At 42.8% G+C, this 20,500-nt stretch overlaps 1 protein-coding gene across 3 annotated transcripts in view; it reads right to left on the bottom strand.

Moving 5' to 3' along the window:
• The window catches only part of SLC24A2 (solute carrier family 24 member 2), a 240,652-nt gene that overhangs the window by 59,415 nt on the left and 160,737 nt on the right, over window positions 1-20,500 (bottom strand). For 2 of the 3 annotated variants that reach the window (XM_065879052.1, XM_065879051.1), the window contains exon 4: window positions 10,758-10,808. The exons of the other annotated variant lie outside the window; for it this stretch is intronic. In XM_065879052.1, the coding sequence (XP_065735124.1) occupies window positions 10,758-10,808 (51 nt within the window). The remainder of the gene's footprint in view (window positions 1-10,757; window positions 10,809-20,500) is intronic. 3 annotated transcript variants of the gene reach the window in all.

The following is a 20,500-nucleotide window of genomic DNA, read 5'->3' as shown; positions in this document are numbered from 1 at the left end:
AAACTCGCAGCAGGTATCAGATAGCAAACTACGATGTTTCAGGCAAGAAGCCAATTTACTGACCTTAGTCGAGGCTGACACGGCTTGGGAGTTACTGTTCTTCATCATTTTGGGTCGCCTGTTTTATTATTTAAGGAACTTAATTTTCTGGACCTTTCTATCTCATATACACAGATACAAATGGCTCACACACAAACATCCTCAAAGGGGTTTGTCTGATCTCAGCTTTGGAGCTCTGAGCCAGGGAGGGGCTGTCGGATAGAAGGCTTGAACCTCTTTCCCCTGCTCCCATCCCTCGCACCCTGTGGATATCTAAGAGGTAAACGAATAAAGAATCACTTTACCCAGGCATGCTTCAGATCCAAGATTTGCCAGCATCCAGCCCCATTGCCACCTAAGGGGTGGAAAAGAGCTCCTCGGAATCAGGTTGTCAAAGCCTGTATCTTGGGTATGTCTCTCTGCAAATGGGCTGTGACATTGGTGTATTCATTTGGGCAGAGTTTTGATTTGTTCACAGCACTTGGCAAATAGTAGGTGCTCAATAAATATGTGTTGAACGGTTACTCTGACTTGTATATAAAAAACAGAATGTAACGAAATAGCTCTTCCTTATGATGAGCCTATATATTACCCAGTTATTTATCTTGGCATAAAGGGAAAGATTTTATTCTGTAGCAGCCACAGTTTCACGTACACCCATCCTCTCCTGTCACTTGGATTTCATGTGTCTGCAGATTGTCAGTTAACTTGAATTCTTATGTTCTATTTTTTCTGAATCCTCAACTTTACATGGTAAACTGGTGCCTGTAAATCGTGGGTTTGCAACAGAAGTGCCGGCACCTGCCGTGGGTTCTTAACTAAATGGGACTGAAGGCTCAGTGGCCCATGACTAAAATGAGATACTTCAGTTCATTTCAGATCTAATCAAAAGAGAAACTTACCGTGCTTAATTGAACATGCCAACCTCCTGGTATAACAGATTCCCACTTTTTTTTTTTTAAAGAGAAAGTTTCATGGGGGCGGGAAATTATATTATTAATTTATAATAACAGTATTCAAGTTTGACTGATGAAGGAGAACTTAACATTTTCAGTTCTGAAGATGTCAGAAATAGACAAAAAAAAAGCATCCATGGTTTGCCTTCTGCTGCCACTTAACACCTTCTACATATGCAATGTGGCAAAGTCTGCCTTTACTTGCCAAGTCCAATCTTTCTGCTTTTACTGCTGACAGTTTAGATCATGAAAATAAGATGCAATGAAGTTTGAGGAGCTGGATGTATTCTAATGAGAAGACTTCCTTGGTCCTGGTTTTCAGGAAGACCGTGGATTTACCCACACAGCTGGTTTGGTCTTTCTGAGAGATCTGATACAGGTTACTAGCTGATTAGTTCGGTTATGTACACACACTAGGCTGCTGTCTTCCTAAGATCCAGCCCCAGGGAGAGACTTGTAAGAATACATCTCTAAAAAGTAATGTGGTTAATAACTGATGAGTTCAATCTGTTTTTTTGGAGAAGGCTCAGCCTTAACAGACAGCATCTGTTCAGGTGCCCAGAAAAATTGTGTGGTTATGGAAAGTTGGACCGAATGAGTTAAACCATAAACCTGGAATGAATGAAACATAACATGGTGCTGGAAATGGTGTCTGTGCACAACAGAGGGTGCCCTCATTGGTAACCAGAAGGGAGAAAGTTAACCTGCAGTGTACTTCTTGGACTTTCTATAGGGATATCCATGGCCTTGAGGCAAGAAAGTACATGCTGCAGTGGAAATTGGATATTCTGTGTGGGAGGAATTGCCTTGTCATTGCATTTAGAAAGGACAAGGACTTCCATCAGAACTGCACCCTGGCTTTCAATCAACTTTGGTAAAAAGTCAGGTTTAGCAATGAGAACATGAGAAGGTAGTTACATTATGAAGGCTTATCCGCTTTGGAATGAAGTCAGTTTGAATCTCTGTTCAAAGAATTTATTTAAATTTGTTGTTTAAGGCTTGCTCCTTCACTGTTACTAGGAGTGTAAATTGGTGCAATGCCTTTGAAGGGCAATTTGGCACTATCATTCAAAGTCTGAAGTGGGTATGTCTTCTGATCTGTCATTTCTATTTCCAGACATTTATTTTATATCTTTATTTATATCTTCTATTCAGTAGAGTTTATTATATGGGCAAAGAAGATGCTCATGTAGCACCGTAATAACTAAATGAACAAAAATGGAAATATCCTAAATCTTCATCAACAGGGGACTAATCAAACCCACTAGGGAAGAGCCGGGCAGTGGAATACTATGCAACTGCTAAAAAGGAATGAGGAAAGTAAAAAAGTGCTAATACAGATATATCTTCAAGACATATTAATAAACAAAAGCCAGATATAGAACAGTACATAGAAGAAAAGAGAATATGTTAAAAAACTGATAAAAGTGGTTAACTCTAAGGAATGAATGGAACCTGAGGTAAAAGGGGGACTCACTTTTATTATCTTTCCTTATGTAATGTTTGCTTTTTACCTCTGTGCACATGTAATGATTTTATAATAAAAAAAGAATAGTTAAAATTAATTTGCAATTTAAAATTTCTACTGTGGTAAAAGTTTAGATTTGTAACTAAGAATATAGGATTTTTTTGGGGGGTGGGTTGTTGTTCTTTTAAGGGTCTATTCCACAGGAACTATCTAACGGACTATTTGCTGTATTTAACCACATTAATAAAGAGTTTGGCTGTGAAATGGATCAACTAATACACAAGCCTTTTATTCCAGATGCTATGACCCAGGAACATACCTACCACAATCTTGGTGGCAGCTTAATCAAAATGCAAGGTCAAGTTAATCTTAAAGGTAGACTGCAAACCCAAAATGTCTGCCATCACACTTAATAAAGGCACCAGGACAGAATCTTGGACGTGGGACTGGAAGGGGCATCAAGGTGTCCATTATCTGAACATCCTTCTGATGGAGGCTTCTTTGGCTTCTCCAGAGATGGGAGACTCACTCCTGTCTGAGACAGGCCATCCCATCTTTGGCCATGTCTGTAAGAAAGGTTCTCCTGTGCTGGACTGAACGCTCTCTCCCTGCATTAAGGAAGCTGATCTCCTTCCTCAACCTTCCCCACTCCAAGCTGGGCTCAGGGGGATTCCCCAGAGCTCCTCTCTCCTGGAAAGATAGACCCCACTTTATCACTGCAAACTTCCCATGCAACCAATTGCAAGAAAGAGGCTCTAGGAAGACCTTTGAAAACATTGTTAGGTTGTTCCCATCCCATGCTACATCCTTGTTCACTTCAGCACCATCCATCACCATCGAGATGCTTATCACCAAGTGGCTCTGAAAATCCCTGGACTGACTCAACCTCCCAGCCCTGCCATCGGTAAATCTCTTATGTCTTAACCTCTTCTATGAACGTTGTCTTTTTGTTCCAACTGAAACATAGCTGTTTCCTGATAGCCCTTTTTCTCCTGTGGCCTTTGAAAGTGACACTACTTGTCTCTCCAAGTGCCCACATTCCATTCCTCCTACCTTACCACTTATAGATCATTTCTCTGTCCTTCTTTGAAGCCCAGGCCAATAAACTCTACCACCTATACCCCAAACGACTTCCAAGTCATCCTTCCCTCTTTCCTGAATATATGAGAACCCAGTTCACTCTTTTTCTCTCCACCATTACTCGTGTTACCATCCACAGTAACTCTTACGTGGTGAGCCCTGCAACACTTGGTTCCTCACCGCCCTCACCTACTCGCTTCCAGCTGCCCTTTCCTCCAGCTCACCTCATCCATCCACTCCTGCAGTTAGACCTTAGACTTTGTCACTAGCAATAACTCCACCACGTCCAAACTCCTGACTGGAAACATCTCACGTTCTGTCTATAACTCTTTTATCTTTCTATTACAAAAATTCTTTGATCTCACTGGTCAATTCATTGATGCCATCACCTTTTTATGCCCCTCCTTTAGAACAAGTTCTTCCCTTGGCTTCTGGGATGCCATTCTCTCCTGGTCCTCTGCCCACCACAGTCTCCTTTGCTGGGCTGTCTCCCTTCTTCCCAGACCCTACACTTTAGAGTTCCCAGGGCTCAGTCCTTGGCCTCCTCTTTCCTATTGATTGGCTAGGTATTCTCATCCAGTTCTGTAGCTTTAAATGATACCTATATTTTTACGACTTTCAAATCTACATCTATAGCCCTGACTTCTCTCCCAAGCTCCAGACTACAATTCCACTTTCTCCACATCTCCATTTGGATGTTCCATAGGCATCTCAAACTTAGCATGAGCTCTCAACCTTCCTCACAGAGCTTGCTCTGGTCTCAGTCCTCCCCAACAACATACAGTTATATGAAAGTGATATTTCTCTGTTGTGGAGAGACTGCAAGTTGCCTATCAATATCTATTCCTTTTTCATTTCCTAATGACATAATATCTGAATTATTGGAGCTAGCAAATCACCCAGCTTAACATACTACATTTCCAAGCTTCCTTGAACTATGTGTAGGCATGTAACTGAGTTTTGGACAGATCTTACTGGGAGGGTCTAAAAGGAAGCCTCCTTATAAAGGAAGACAAAACAGCTGGTGAAAATAATTTTGGCCCTTCCTCCTTCCTGGAATACAGATGCGATGGCTGGAGCTGCAGTGGCAGCCATATTGGACCATGAGGTGCCCTTGAAGTTGAAAGTCATATATTAGGATGGTGAAGAAGAAGGATGGAAGGAGTTGGGGTCTAGGATTACTGTGAAGCTTCCGTATCAGCCATGTACAGCCTGCCTCTGGACCTCTTTTACTTGAGAGAGAAATATACTTCCACCTGATTTAAACCACTGTTAATCTGGATTTTCTGCTATATAGAGCTGAAACTATCCTGCTTGATATATCAGGGTATACAACACAGTCTCATCCATTCAAAGCCAGGATTAAAATATAATGTGAAGGCCACAGATAGCACCAAGGACCTGTTTTAGGACTACATTTTCAGAGGATACCTCTTGGGCAATGGAAACTACTGTTGAATAGTACTCCAAAATTCAATTTCTCTTTGAGAAAGAACTGGAATATTTCACTGCAGTTAAGAACATCAAATGACTGGCTATGTAACCTTAGGGTGCTTCTGTTTCTTTGAAATAATGTGGGTTTTCAAAACTCAGCCACATGACTAATTGAGGAAACCATGATTCACATAAGACATTATTAGTTTCTCAGCTTGGTAAAGAGGTTGCCAATAGGTTGCCATGAAACTAGCCTTAATTTCATTAAGGAAAAGATTATTTTTGCCTTTGATATTACAACAAACTTTTCTATCTTCTTTTTTCCTTATACAAATGAACAAAGATCGACTTTTAAATAAGTGGAGAAATTATTTTTCTAGAAATGGCTTCTGTTAAATGGCAACGAGTTTAGGACAATACACTGCATCTTTGCAAAGTATCCTTAGTCAGGATTTCTGTTTACCTACCTACCTACATGTCTCTGTGAATGTTTATCTCCAAAGAGCAGAAATGATTAGTTGTGTATATTGCCACTGGTGGAAAGGCATCTCTCCTTTGAATGTCTCTGTTCCATCACACGAGTTTGTTTTCTTTTGAACTAACTTACTACATTTTCATTTAAAGTAACTTTTTTTTTTTTTTTTTTTTTTTGCGGTACATGGGCCTCTCACTGTTGTGGCCTCTCCCGTTGTGGAGCACAGGGTCCGGACGTGCAGGCTCAGCGGCCATGGCTCACGGGCCCAGCCGCTCTGCGGCATGTGGGATCCTCCCGGACCGGGACACGAACCCGTGTCCCCTGCATTGGCAGGTGGACTCCCAACCACTGCGCCACCAGGGAAGCCCCCTTAAAGTAACTTTAGTAAGGAAGCCAAGTTCAATTTATTGAGGATGTTCTGGAGTGATAATGGTATGAAATTTGGGTGTCTTCAGATGAGAAATAAACTATGGGTTATTTATTTATTTTTTAACTGAAGTATAGTTGATTTACAATGTTGTGTTAGTTTCAGGTGTACAGCAAAGTGTACACCTCAGTTATACATGTACATGTGAATATGTACGTGTATATATATTCTTTTTCAGATTCTTTTCCATTATAGGTTATTACAAGATATTGAATACAGTTCCCTGTGCTATATAGTAGGTCCTTGTTGTTTATCTATTTTATATATAGTAGTGTTAAACTCTGGGTTATTGACATTAGGTAAAAATCGGAGATTGCTCTTCCAAGAATATTCAGTATCACCCCATGAGGAGATAAAGGGATGGATGCCCATGTAGGGGGATCTGAGGTCACCAAAAGACTACCCCTGGAGTCATTTGTTTGTATCCTTGGAAACATCTTGTTACAGAGGGAAATAGAGTCTTTGGGAGGAGTGAAGCTCACAAATCTATCAAGTCTAGGAACATGACTCATACAGAGGCAGGTGCTCAGCTATCATCAAGTGAACACACTAGAATCAGGTGGCTGGTGGGAGAGTCATCACCTTGGCAGGCAGGAATGAGGCAGTGGAGACATGGCCCCTTCTGAGAAGCCTGCGCTCATTTCCATTGGGCTCCCCTGGCACCTCGGCTCTGCCCATCACGCTACTCATCTCTCTGCCTACGTCTCCCACTAGAGCGTGAATTCTTCAGGAGAAGCACTGTCTTTCATCTCCACAGGCCCTGCACCCAGTCTAGTGCCTGGTCCATACTGAGTGTTGCTGAAAGAATACGTTAGGGAATGAATGAGTGAGTGGATAAAATTCTGATTGGCTCGGGGTGGGAGAGGGAGTTGGATGTGGCCCAGGGAGCTGTTCCCATTTATGTTCTGGGCACCTGAAGACAAGGGAGGGAGGGAAAGGGCTCCGAGGGGAGGTGCAAATTTTACAAAAAATGTTATGCTTTTGTCCAGTGTCTGAGAGTAAATAGATTGTTTTATTAAAGTAACACTTTACTGGTAAAGTGTTCCAGTAGGGGGGCCATGTTTCAGTCAATAGCTCACTGTCATTCTTAGTCTGTGGTTCAACCTTTCCCATGGTCTGGTCTCCATCAAGCCTTTCTTCCCACTCCTACACTGTAGCCAATCTGAACTGTCCAGTTCCTCATTCCACCTTGTGGAGCAACCACAGTGGAGCTGAGAGGACAGGGTGTGGCATGCCACAGTCCCGACTTCGGGTCCCTCATCTCAACTTACTATCTACGAGTCCCAGAGCCAATTACTTTTCTTCTCTGTGTCCTCATTTCCTCACCTAATACAACACTTCTTTGGGCTTTGGTTTTCTCATCTTCAGTAAAATCTACCTATGTGATCATCACAAGGGGTGAATGACACAGAATATATAAAAAGCCCACAGCACTGCACCTGGCAGGTGGGAGGCACCCAGTAAGGGTTGGTGTGGCCCCTCTTTTCATCCTTCTCTCAGCCGGGTGGCTCGGAACTTACCACTCCTCCTTTCCCAATTTACCCCGTATTTACTGATCTTTTAGGGTGCAGGTCAAAGATCACCTTCTCCACAAAATCCCTCCCCACCCCGTCCCCTGCTGAAAGCAATCTTTCCTTCTCCCATAGTCTGTCATCTTTTTCTGAGCACCTGTGGTACTTACCACTCTCTTCCTGGTGGCTCAGTGATTGCTGTGCTTTATTTCTCCCCCGTCTATAAGTTCCATGGGGCAAACTGCCCACCTTTTACTCTTGTGTTTCAACAAAGCACCTAGCAGAATCACTTGCATGCAGTAGGTGCTTAAAATAATAAACTGAATCTGTGCTGGACAATTCTCTATATTGAGGAAATCGTCACACCATTTCTCTTAGGACAGGGGGTGGCATATATAATTCATCTTTCCATTTAATCCACTTTAGGGAATAAAAATAAAACACGCCTCATTGCAAGTAGCTGATGTCACGCAACATCCAGAGCTCTCTCTGGAAACAGTTACAAATAATGACTAGTCACGTGGGCAATTACAATAAAGCCCTGTCAAGGGCTAGTCACATTTCTAAAATTGTGAAAAGAAATGCTCAAATGGAGGGGGATATTTCCTGAAGGCTATACTAGTCCCCTATCGCCCATAACATCTTCACCTTTATTATATCTACTTAAACTGTACAACATGGAAGTGATATATATCACAGTTATTGCTATTATTTTCAATGAGAAGGGGGAGGCCCTTTAGAATCTGAAGAAGTCATGCATGGTGGTTGCCAGGTCTGAGGTTACTGAGCGTCTTTTAAGTTGAATCCCAGAATTAGGTTTAAGCCAGGCCTGGCTTGTCACAGAGGCAGCTGCCAAAGGGTATAATCTGAGGGGGCTGTAGGGAGACCTCCTGTTCCAAAGTATCCTTTCCATGAATGCCTGAGAGGGATTGCTATGTGTTTAGAAAACTTCTGAATCTTTCAGAGGTTCCTATTCTAGGTGAAGGATAATGTCTTAACCAGCATTTCTAAAAGAGTTCCACAAGAGGCTCCGTGGAAGAATGGGTCCTCTGACCAAAAAAGTCTAGGAAATACTGCAAACTCCATCCCTCTATACGATTTACTATTATATGCTGCAATGCACGGGTACGTATTGAAGGCTCTGACAAGTCACGTGGTAAAGAAATCTATTTAACTTAACTCAGAAGCTCTCCTGCTTATTTAAGTATGAAATCAAGCTTGCTTTCTTTTTTTCCCCCAATTGTTGCAAAATTCCTAATGACATGATCTGGAAGTAGTATCTCATAGAACATGCTTTTCAAGTGTTCCCTTAGCTATTATTAGCGATCACCGTAACAGGGATGAATTTTCAGCTAAGCATGGGGCACAAAGGGATACGCATGAAGGAATGGGGCAGTCACGAGAAGGATAAGGAACGTTAAAAGTGACCACGAGAGCCCCCAAAGACAATTTCACAATCTTGCGAAGATTTCACAATCTTGTTAAGCTGGTCAGCCTTCTCATTCCAGATATTATTTTGGCTTTGTTTCCCTGCCTAGAAAGCCCAGCTGTTCGATAGCAAGTGGTAGCATCAGCTCGGAAGTAGCATTTTTGCATCTTCGCATAATCTTGGTTTGTCTGGCGTGGGAAGATTAAGGGAACACTCGGATGGCCACATTTGCTCAAATAGATGTGGAAAGAGGAAGGAAGGGAACAGTAAGGGAGAAAAGGGGCAACTGAGGCAACAGAGAGCCAGAAGCTGCTCTGGCCACAGGAAGCTAAGGGCAGAAGGCAGAGGACAGGATGGAGGAAGGAGAGAAAAGTGAGGGGTCATCACTGCTCAGGTAGAAGGTAACAAACCCACCAGCTGCCCAAGCCATGAGGCTGAGGCTGAGGGCTGTGAGACTCCCGAATCGAATTATAAAATCAGTGAGGCCCAAACCTTTGGCTTCCCAAGCCAATCACCAAGAACAATCAAAGTGGTTTGAAGACACGAACTAAAAATAACAGCCGGGACAGGAGCCTTCCTTTAAGGTACAGGTTGCTCTTTCTAGCCCCGCGGTGGTGGAATACTGATTCTCATAGGTAGCTTTCTGCCTTTGGGGCTCTCACTGCCCAAGGGCCTGCATTTCCCCAGGTTGTTGGGAGGGCCCTGGGCTACAACAGAGCCCAGTCTGAGATCCTTACTGTGGCCTGCTGCTTTAGAAAACATCACAGTGGTTAACTGAAAGCACAGAGACAGCCGCAGAGAAGGGCCCGGGTACAGCGCAGAAGCCAGAGTGGGGAGGGGCTGGAAATGGCTTGCTCTTACCGAGGGCTGTCGGATGTCCTGCTTCCTGCAAAGCAACTAGGAGGTCTCTGGCAAGCTAAGGCAACTCAGAAATACTAGAAGCTGAAAATAAGATATACAACACTTCGGGGAGTTTCTCTCATGTTGAAGGATAAAATTAACTGATTCCCCTTCTAGGGTACCTTTTGATTTCTTGTCAATATCAGTGTAAAACTCACGGGAAAACTCCAAATGTTTTCATAACTTACAAATATTATTTATTAGTCAAAAGGCGGAGGTATGTGTGAGAGATAGGGCAAGAGAACAACTCCCTTTACAAGAACGCAAAAATTCTCAAATTGCTGTTCCGTGGTGCACTTATTCAGAAAAGTCATTCTGACTGGGGCAAGGCCGTGCTCTGGGACAGAGCCTGGAATTCATCAGTAGATACACTGAAAAAGAAGTTTCTGCCAGACTTCACTTATTCAGGGGAAATGGTTAAAACGATACGTCCAATCTCACGGAGTGTGAATCCCAATATATACAATCCCACTGGCTGGAATGGTGGCCCTGGCCTCTCTTGGGTGAGTTAACAGGGACTGTGACAGCTAAGGACATGAGCCTACACGGCCCTCTGCATCAGAAACAGGTCTCCGACTGGTTTGGGGCCTAGTGGTTCCTTTAGATCGCTCATTCCTTTGCATAAATCAGAATATTACCAGAACCTCCCCTCCTCTGAAACTGGGGCATATTAAAAGAAGAGTATTGGTTGGATGTGTTTCTATATGTTGTGAGCACATGGAGGAAATAATGATGACCCAGTGGGTGTGGGCCTGTGCTTATGTTGCTGACACCATTTCTCTGACTGTGTTACACAACTGAGATGGTTTGGATCGTTTGAATGGAATAACATGATTGCTCATGGTATTGCACGTCTCCAATTCCAAACCAACACGATGGCAAAAACTAGACGAAAATGTGGAAAGAATAATAAAAACACACAATGTCACTGAAGTCATGCAAAGAGGGGGAAAAAAAGTTTCAAAAAAAATGGGCAAGCCACAGACACCATAAATGAAAAAAAAAAGCCAGTGCATACAATTCTGAAATCATTCTTACCTTCTTCAGTCATTGTGTCATAATATTTTAGTTTTCCATATGATCCAAGTTCTACAACATCACAGTAAAAGACACAAAGATAAGGAACGAGCTGTAATGCAAGAACTTTGTTTTTACACATTCTCAATTAATCAGATTCAGAGTTACACTGTCAAATTCTGCAACTGTAACTATATAGAGATGTGCAAACATGGGCCATGTGGCGGATGGCTTTCACGACCCACTTTCAGAAATCACTTAAGATATATTATTCCACCGGGGGTAGGACTTGCCCTGCATTCCAGAATAGGACACAGTTATTTTAACATCTGATGAAACAAATACTTGGCAAGGATATCTTCACACCAGGTCCAGCCTAGGCCTATAATTTTTAGACGTGACATTCCAAGAGAAAGGGCTGGACAAGGACAATGCCCAGACCCACTGAGGCTTGTAGATACCAGGATTCCTTGCCATGGAACAGCAGTCCCAGGAGTTCATTTCACAGCTTTTCTCCAATAGAACTACTTCTTAGAGATTAGTAAGGAAGGCGACCTGGGAAAATCCCCAATAAAAAACCAGGTTCTAAACTTCCCTTTCATTTCTAATCTTGTACTTTAGACAGAAAGCACTGAGTACCATGGGTGCAGCATGCTTTGGTGTGTGTTGTGGGGGGGAAGGGGCGGGGGATGGGAAAGGCGTTGAAAGCTTTGGGAGGAAGGGGGATGCTGCTGTGTAGACTGCAGGGGCCAGGAGGCAATCTCCTGGGTGCATTTCACCAAAGGACTCGGCTGTAATGGAACCACGGGCGGAAAGCAAGCTCTTCTGAGCCAGCTGGTGGAAGTGGCAGCTTGGGTGGAGGGACGGAGGGGGTGGGGACGCACCATTTCTGTTTTCTTACTTCAGTTCTAAAATAGAAACTTTCATTCTTGTTCATCGGAAAATTCCAGGTTTTTTGAAGCATCATTGTGAGCAGGTTAGAAATATTTTCCCTGGTCATAACAACACTCTCCCAATAAAAATTCAAGAAATTAATGACACTCAAGAGATATTCCTGTGATTCTGCAGAATGCTTCCATGGCTCATTAACTTGGTTGACTGCTAAAAATTCACATGTGAATGAACTAATAACTGATGGGTTTTGTGTACAAAAGGGTTTAGCTTAAAACACAATAATAAATATTCTTCTGCTTATATTATACACATTCTATATATATCCTTTCCCCATGTGCCTAAAATTTTACCTAAAGCTATTTTAACACACCAACACAAAATTATGCCTTGGGGAGAAAGATCACCTCATCTTTATGTTTCTGCAAAAACCTGCCTTTTCTGGATTTTGTTAGATACACGACAAAGGATGCAAGTGCTTCAATAAGAAATTGAATTTTGTGTAAAAACAAGGAAGTTTTAAAAAAAAATGACTTCTGGGGATTGCCTTCTGTAGAAAATTTTTTTTTCTGGTATTTTAAGAAGAGTAGTCTATTATATATATGACATTGCACAAGTATGGGATTTTAAAATGATCCAAATACCTTCATAAATATTAAAACACATGTTCATGGTGGCTTTACACATAATCTATGCTTTTGTATTTGTGTGTGTGTGTTTGTATAACCTTGCAGTAAATTGATGAATTATATCAGCCAACTAATTTTTTTGTAACCTCTACTCTTTCCCTGAGGTAAAGCAGTAGAATAAGCAGCTGGCATTCTCTTTACCTGCCGAGGAAACAGAACGTGGGCAGCTCTGTGTTTGCAAAGTTGTGTGTAAACCATATTCTACACAATGAAGATACATTATTGCATTTTTGTCTTTTGAGATGCAACCTCTCTGTAGGCACACACTGGTCTTCATGTCTCAATCCGAAACTTTCAAACATCTGCTTGTGGCAGATGTGATATTTTTTACCTCCTCTCTCGTGGAGCCAGGTATAAATAAATACAATCATATTCTTTAATTAATTTATTTTTACATAGTCGAAATTGGATCTGTGGGTGACTGACAAAGGTCACACATCCTTGCTGCTGTGGCAATACCTAGATTGTTTCTCAGCTGCTTCCTTGAATGAGGACTGGGGCAGGGGGACAAGAACGGGACAAAACATATAAAAAAGGAGGCTAAAGGTGGTGGAAGAGAAAGAATAAGAGCAGTGAAGGGCTGAATAACAACAGGTGATGTAGCAACTTAAAGCACAGTGAGCTAGGAGGGCAAGGGAACAATATTTGCCCAAGTGAAGGGAACCATGTTTGTTGCTTACTAAAGAAAGGGCACGCAAGAATGTGAAGGAAACCAGCCTACTGGAATGAAGTTTTTAACACTGACAGCAATGGCATGGTGAGACGGTGAACTCAGCACCTCAACGCTTTCAAATGGTCAGGGCGGCATCCTGGGGCTGGTGGGACAGCATCTCCGAGAGCTGGTGCCTCCCTTCCTTGAACCAGGGGCTCAGGGGGTGTAGGAAGAGGAGTGTGACATGCGACTAGGGCAAACATGACTTGCATCCATAAGCCAGAGCGCATCACGCACCTGGCTGGTGTCCCACATACCATGGACACCTCATGGAAAGTGGCCTGAGAGGCATGAACGAAAACTCACCCGGAAGGGGCAATGGCCTCCAGTCAGCACACTCCCCATGGACAGTAGCCAGGGCACCTTTAGCACCGTTGGATTAAGATTCGAACTGCGCCCAATCCAAGCTGAGATTCTTTGGGATGAGAGGGAGAAGTGGGGGGATTCAAGAGGCTGCTGTTTAGTACCATTGAGTGACTTCCATTACGTCAGCTGAGCAAGAGGCAGCCAGGACTGGAAGAGGGATGAATCAGCAGTGAATATCATGCTGGGTACCACCTGGTGCCTCTTCTACGTAACATTTCTCTAAGAAGACATACAGCCTAAGACAAATTCCAGAACCCAGTGGTTGGTGTTTGAGATGAGCCCATGAGCCGATTGGGAATGCTGTCTAACATGGTGCCCACACTCGCTCATGCTAGTTGGACAGCTGGGTCCACAGGCACCCAAGCTCCCAGACCTCTAGGAGGGCTTGAACCTTTTGTCATTCCTCTGTCCACTTCCTCTCAGGTCTTTTTAGCAACGTCATCACCTGGCTTTAAGGTACCTCTGAATTCTTGTCCATATTTCTTGGTTGACAAGTCAAGGGAAGGATCTTGTCTTTAGTCTCAAAGAATCTGAATAAGAACTAGTGTTTTGGGCTCCCAATTTTTTCCTTTCTTAAAAAGGGCATGGACACAGATTTCTCCTTCCAATGTTGACCTTCTCAGCTCTACTTTTGAAGCCTCTGGCATTCTTAACCCTTTTCTCAGCAAATCTCCCCAGACAGGAGCAGCAGAAAAGTGACTTCTCACTTTTCAGGCCTCAAAATTCTGACGTATACAACAGAAAGTCAACAGAAGCATCTATGCTGAATTCATTTTGTTAGAATGAAGAATAGAGGTAGAGAAATCAGTGAGAGCAAGTATTTATTAAGTGTTGGTTAATGGAAAAAAATGATTAACTTGTTTGTTTTCTTAAATCAAAGAGCTGCTTTATTTTTGATACCGGTTTGAACTGAGTTTGAAGATCTAAAAATTAAGGTTTCTAAACAACAGACAGTAGTTTCTTGGTAAAGCTGTCTAATACCTATCAAGGAGGTGTGTACAGATACCAGATTACATCACATCCATGAAAGGATTATTTTCAGTAGCAAATAGAAGTTAAGAACATAGGCTTTGAAGCCAGGGTATAGGTTTGAACCCAAGATCTGCCACTTATTAGCTGTGTGACTTTGAGCAAATTTACCTCTCTGAGCCTTAGTGTCTGTCCTCAGCTGTAAAGTGGCGTGACTATATCTACGCCACAAAGTTGTGGTGAAGAGTAGATGAGATAATAATACCCACTAAGCAATCGGTAATGGGCAGCTTCATTATTGCAAGCATCACCAAGAAGAGTGAAAGAGAACCTATGGGACATGGAGCAGAACACTTAGAGAACTTGGTATTTTACACGGGTTTAGTCTGTTAAAACTAATTCAACAGTACTTATAGAAGTTTAAAATAGCTATTTGTTGCCAAACAATAAAAGATATTTTGCTTTGCTGGGGCTAGAATTAGAAAGAAATTTCTCCGTCAGTCCTGCCCTTCTACTCTCAGATCTATGGGGAATGTCAAAACATGGAGCGTAACCATTGGAACAGGATGTAAAAAGCAGAGCCTTCATTCATCTGACCACCATGTTCCAGCTTTGGACCTATGCACCTTTCCTTCTAATATCTGCACACAAGACTGTCTCTCCACATGTTGGAGGCTGAGACCCTCTTTGGATTCCTCTTTGGATCTCTCCCAACTAGAACAGAGCTTTTCTCATATCACATGCTCTCCTCGCATTTCCTAAACGAAGCATATAAATGCACAGTTCCCAAATAACAGTGAGGTTTAGGATGCTTTGGTTTGTTGAACTTCCCTGGACTTGCTGAAGTGAGGAAGGCAGGCACTGATGTCTAAGGCTTCTGGACTGCTGATACCATAATATCACTATCAAAGTTCAGGGGGTGGGGTGGGGGAGGGATGGCTTGGGAGGTTGGGATTAGCAGATGCAAACTCTTATATACAGAATGGATAAACAACAAGGTCCTACTATACAGCACAGGGAACTATATTCAATATCCTGTGATAAACCATAATGGAAAAGAATATAAAAAAGAATTTATATATATGTATAACTGAATCACTTTGTTGTAGAGTAGAAATTAACACAACATTGTAAATCAACTATACCTCAATAAACGAAACTAAAAAAAAAAAGAGTACTTCTGAGTGAGACAGATAAGAAAGCTAATTCAAAGCTTGGTTCTACTACTTATGAACTGGGTGATCCTCTCTGCACCTTAGTCTCTTCATCAGTAAAATGGGGACAAGAGCAATCAACACCTATTCTCAGGAGGGTTTTTGGAGGATCAGATAAGAACATGTCTCTATAGCACTTTGTGCTGGGTGGCAGAGGCATCCTTAATAATTGGTACCTCTCTTCATTGTCTGCCGAAGTTCCAACAGGAGTATCTATTTCAGCCCAGCATGAGGTTGTTAGATCCTATCAAACTCTAATTATCTCTGCGGGTGGGCACCAATGTCAATGTCAATGCTCAATGTCTGCAAGTCAACAACCCCCACTAGACATCTTAAACACAAGGAAGACTGTCAAAAGGAAAACTTTCAGTTTAATGAAAGGCTGCCCTGGCTAACTTCCAGAACCATGTTTGGCAGTATTAACATTTTAGCCTGAGATGGTTTCCTTTCTTTTTTTTTTAATTTGTGAATTTATTTTCATTATTGAAGTTTTGTGAATGAATAGTACGAGAGTTGTGTATTTGTCATTTTCCGTTCACTCCCTACAAACGTAACATTTATATTTGTAGATCTATACAATTTTTAAGTTTCTTGCAGGGTATGTGGGTTGATCTTGCTTCTCTTCTATTCCTGTGTGAAAATTTTTCATCAAAAAAAAAAAAAACATGTATAGGCTTCCTTGGTGGCAGAGTGGTTAAGAATCCGCCTGCCAATGCAGGCAACACGGGATCGAGCCCTGGTCCGGGAAGATCCCACATGCCGCAGAGCAACTAAGCCCATGCGCCACAACTACTGAGCCTGCGCTCTAGAGCCTGTGAGCCACAACTACTGAGCCCGTGCGCCACAACAACTGAAGCCGATGCGCCTAGAGCCTGTGCTCCGCAACAAGAGAAGCCACTGCAACGAGAAGCCCACGCACCACCACGAGGAGCAGCCCCTGCTCGCCGCAACTAGAGAAAGCCCATGCGCAGCAATGAAGACCTAGCGCAGACAAAAAAGTATTCCGAGTTAAAAGATATTTCTAATATAACCCAATTTAAAGCTTTTTGTTTGATTTTACCTAAAAAAGGGCTGCATGGACCACTGAAATTAATTGCTTTCCATTAAAAGGCTTTCTTTGGTCATTATTCTTTTATATCAAGTGTTCATGTCAAGGCAAGTAATTTTGTTTTAACTAAAAAAATAAAACTTTAAGAGATTGAGGTTAAGTGAGGAAACAACCATATTCTCACTTCAGACTCAAGTCAGAAGAAAAGGAATATTTTAACCTTCAGATTCAAATTCTCAATCAAAAAAAGCTTTTAAAGTACTGACTCATTGCAGAAGCTCTGCTTAACAGTCTGTGGGGGAATGATATTTGTGTGTTAAACTTCCCTAAGAGGCTCCTGAATACACGGTTACCTGGGGACAGCTGTACCCAACATGTGGTAAAACATCTATGTCATATACAAGGTATAAACAGAGGTGGTTTTGCCCTATGGAGTTCTTTTCATATTCAGCTCTTCCAAACTATGCTAACGAGTGCTTCTTTTTCTTCTATGAGTTTAAAACCTCTCACTTAGGCTTTTGGAAGCAAGGCAAGAACTTTCCAAATGAAAACAAAGGGCTGAACTTGTGGGTAACCCTCCATCAGCTATTGAGTGTCAAGTAGGATTTATGTACATACACACACACACCACCTCTTAGACAATTATCACCTGATTTTCATGTCCTCTGAATCCAGCCCCTTCATGAAATACTCACTCTTCCTTTTCAAGCTTCCTGCAAACCCAGACACACTGGTTTGTTACTGCTGCTGTTCTTATCTCCCTCACTTTCTACATGTATCTCCTTGTTGATGTCCATCTGCTGATATCAGCCCCAGTCACTAGGAAATACTGACACTACATTGGTGGCCAAATCAGGGGTCAGAAAGATCCCCAGCAGCTGGCCCAGTGTCTGGAGCACAGCAGCATTCTGATAAAGCACCAATGAACCACAGGGGCCAGGTGTGTAGGTGAGAAAGTGGACTGGGGACGACAATAGGGAGTGGTGAGGATTATGGAAAACTGGCCAGTGCATGTCTAAAGAGGGGCAGCAGCCAGTCAGCTCCCACTCCATGGGGGAAGGCAGTTACAGTGCTGATAGATCTGATTATTCAAGGGAAGCCAGAGATCCGGAGTTTTATGTGAAAATTCCTGATTTAAATGTTGGCAACTAATTCCAAATTAAAAAAAACCAAAAACACTCTGGGTCATATTTGGCCCAGCAATTTGTAATCTTTGGTTTAAAATCAGGATGCTTAGTCCAATTTTCTTATAAATATTAGTTGAATGAATGAATGAAGAAATGAGACCAGTTAGGCTATTGGAACTGGGAGGGGTCCTTGTTAGGTCACCCTTCTCCAGAAGGTCAAGGACTCTGGTTCTCTTCCTTGTCTCCCTCAAGGCTTACCTATCACCTCAGGCTCCTCTGGGACACCAAGGCTGAGTCCATATCAGGCCAATGGAGCTGCTATGATGCCATGACTAATACCCTCTTTTTTTGCATGTCCTTGCCCATCCAGCTCTGCCATCACATGAGCCAACAGAGTAAATTTTTTAAAACAATCTTATTTTGGAGAGGAATGAACACTGCCCATTAGGTATAACTGTTCCCAATTATTTTGCAGGGAAATATCTGGAATGTGAAAAACACAATGAAAGGTTCGGAAAGGTAGGTGAGGATCACAGAGGGAGGTGCCATATAATTATATGGGAATTATCATCCTCGAACAGTGAACAGTAATGTGTGGTCATTACTGTGGATCGTCCAGATGGTTCATGATGAAACGCCCAAGCGGGTCCCCAGATACTCCAACTTCTTATAAATTTGTCACCTAATTTGCAGCCTTGCTCCTCTGCGGTGTTGCTTGGCAATGTCAATGGTTACTGAATTCTGTCCTGTGAGGAGCTGACTCAGGCCATATTTCACTGTAATTTACATTCGCTGGATGATCAAGCAAGAAAAATGGGACTATAGGAAGAGCTGCTCTGCTGCTTTCCTTCTGAGGCAGGCTGCGGAGGGGAGAGAGCAGGAGCGAGCAAGCAGGTTCCCGGACAGGAGTTTTAAAGAAAAACAGTGAGCCACCAGGCAAGAGAATCAACCCCAGTGTGGTTAAAAAAAAGAGTTCCTGGGCTTTTATGAGTGTCCTTTTTTTTTTTTTTTTTTTTTTTGCGGTACGCGGGCCTCTCACTGTTGCGGAGCACAGGCTCCGGACGCGCAGGCTCAGCGGCCACGGCTCACGGGCCCAGCCGCTCCGCGGCATGTGGGATCTTCCCGGACCGGGGCACGAACCCGCATCCCCTGCATCGGCAGGCGGACTCTCAACCACTGTGCCACCAGGGAAGCCCCTAAAAACTCTCAATAACAATCTTAAGGTAACTTTAAACACTGAGACTTTGGCAGAATGTTTTCCCCTTTTCCCAAAGGGACGGAGAAAAGCACGTGACAATATAGCATGATGGCCCCATCATTTGTACTGTGGAGCCCCACGGGCTTTGACTTGACAACTAAAACATGTTCTTCATAAGTTTTTTGGGTAGGTAGTGGGTTAAGAAGCTAACACATTCACTAATGACATCTAACATCTTGGGTACTTTTTTGCATCTCTGTAAATGGAAAGATTATGTTTACCAAATCAGGCAAAAGGTACTTTCTGATTAAGTCTTATCAAATTTGGGGTGGAGGATACAAACACATTTATTGCTCAGTCTTAAAAGTGGCCAAGTATTCCATTCTCTTCCCCTATCCGTGTTTTAAAGGATTTTTCGAGGTGGCACATACAGATAAGCCCACTGTTTTCTTTCACAGAGATGCGAGCTTGGTTAGATCACATGTGACTAAGATCCACAGGGCGGAGCTTTAGGTGATGCTGATACTTCTATAAGCCATACCCACAACCCAACCAGTCATGAAGCCCTATCAATTCTACCCCTAAATATCCTCAATTCTGTCTTTTCTGTTCCATTCCCACTGTCCCTGCCTTGGTAGGAGGCCTTGCTGAGGTTACTGCAATAGTCCTTTTGGAACTCTCATTTCCTAACCTTTCTTACCACCTACCGTGTAGTCCTGGCACCTTTCAGCTATCTTTCACATTGTTAACCAGGGTAAGGCTTTCAAAACACCAACTGAACATACACCTCTAAATCCCACGCATACCGTCTTTTTGTGTTGGAATTTTATTAGGTATCCCAACTTACTGAATCACTTGGAACCCAGGTTTGAGGTTCCCTCCTGCAGGCAGCATTCCTGAATGCCCCCCATCCCTAGCGTAAGTCATTTTCTCCCGCGTGTCTGTTCCAAGTATACCCTTCTGTGCGTGCTCATCAAAGGCACCTTAGCCTACTTGCTTTCTGTCCTTTAGGGCAAGGAATCCATATACTCATTTTGTTAATTTGAACACCCAGCATAGTTCCTGGCACTCTGTAGGTCTTCAAATGCTGCTGAATTAAATTAAATCTCTATTTAATAGTGCTCTGTTAATCTTCCTCAGCCTAGTTGCCTTTGGTATGGACGTCTATGATTCCTTCCATTTTCGTGTTTTAACTCCACAGTTTCAACTATTCTGTCTTCACTATCTCTGCAGGGAGGAAGTCTGTGAAGGGAAGATGCATGAGGCCTCAACTGCTGGAATCCTCTTCATTGCTCTGTAAAGTAGGAGGATTCACATCATGCGAAAGAGCCATCAGGAGAGTCCTCCGCACACAGAAGACAAAATGGTGGCAGTGGCTTGGAAATGGAGATAAAAAAACAAAACAAAGAAACCCCACTGGTGTGCGGCATGGATGCCGCATGCTGGCTAGAGAACAATTTGGAGGTTCTCCTGGATCCCATCCTGCAGCCTGGCTGGATTCAGAAGAGTCTGCCAGGCAGAGAGAATCAGTGCTAAATTATATCCAGCCA

The sequence above is a fragment of the Phocoena phocoena genome, chromosome 6 (assembly GCF_963924675.1).
Source record: "Phocoena phocoena chromosome 6, mPhoPho1.1, whole genome shotgun sequence".
Classification (NCBI taxonomy): domain Eukaryota; kingdom Metazoa; phylum Chordata; class Mammalia; order Artiodactyla; family Phocoenidae; genus Phocoena; species Phocoena phocoena.
The sequence above is the reverse complement of the archived record's forward strand: the minus strand, read 5'-3'. Positions and strand labels throughout refer to the sequence as shown.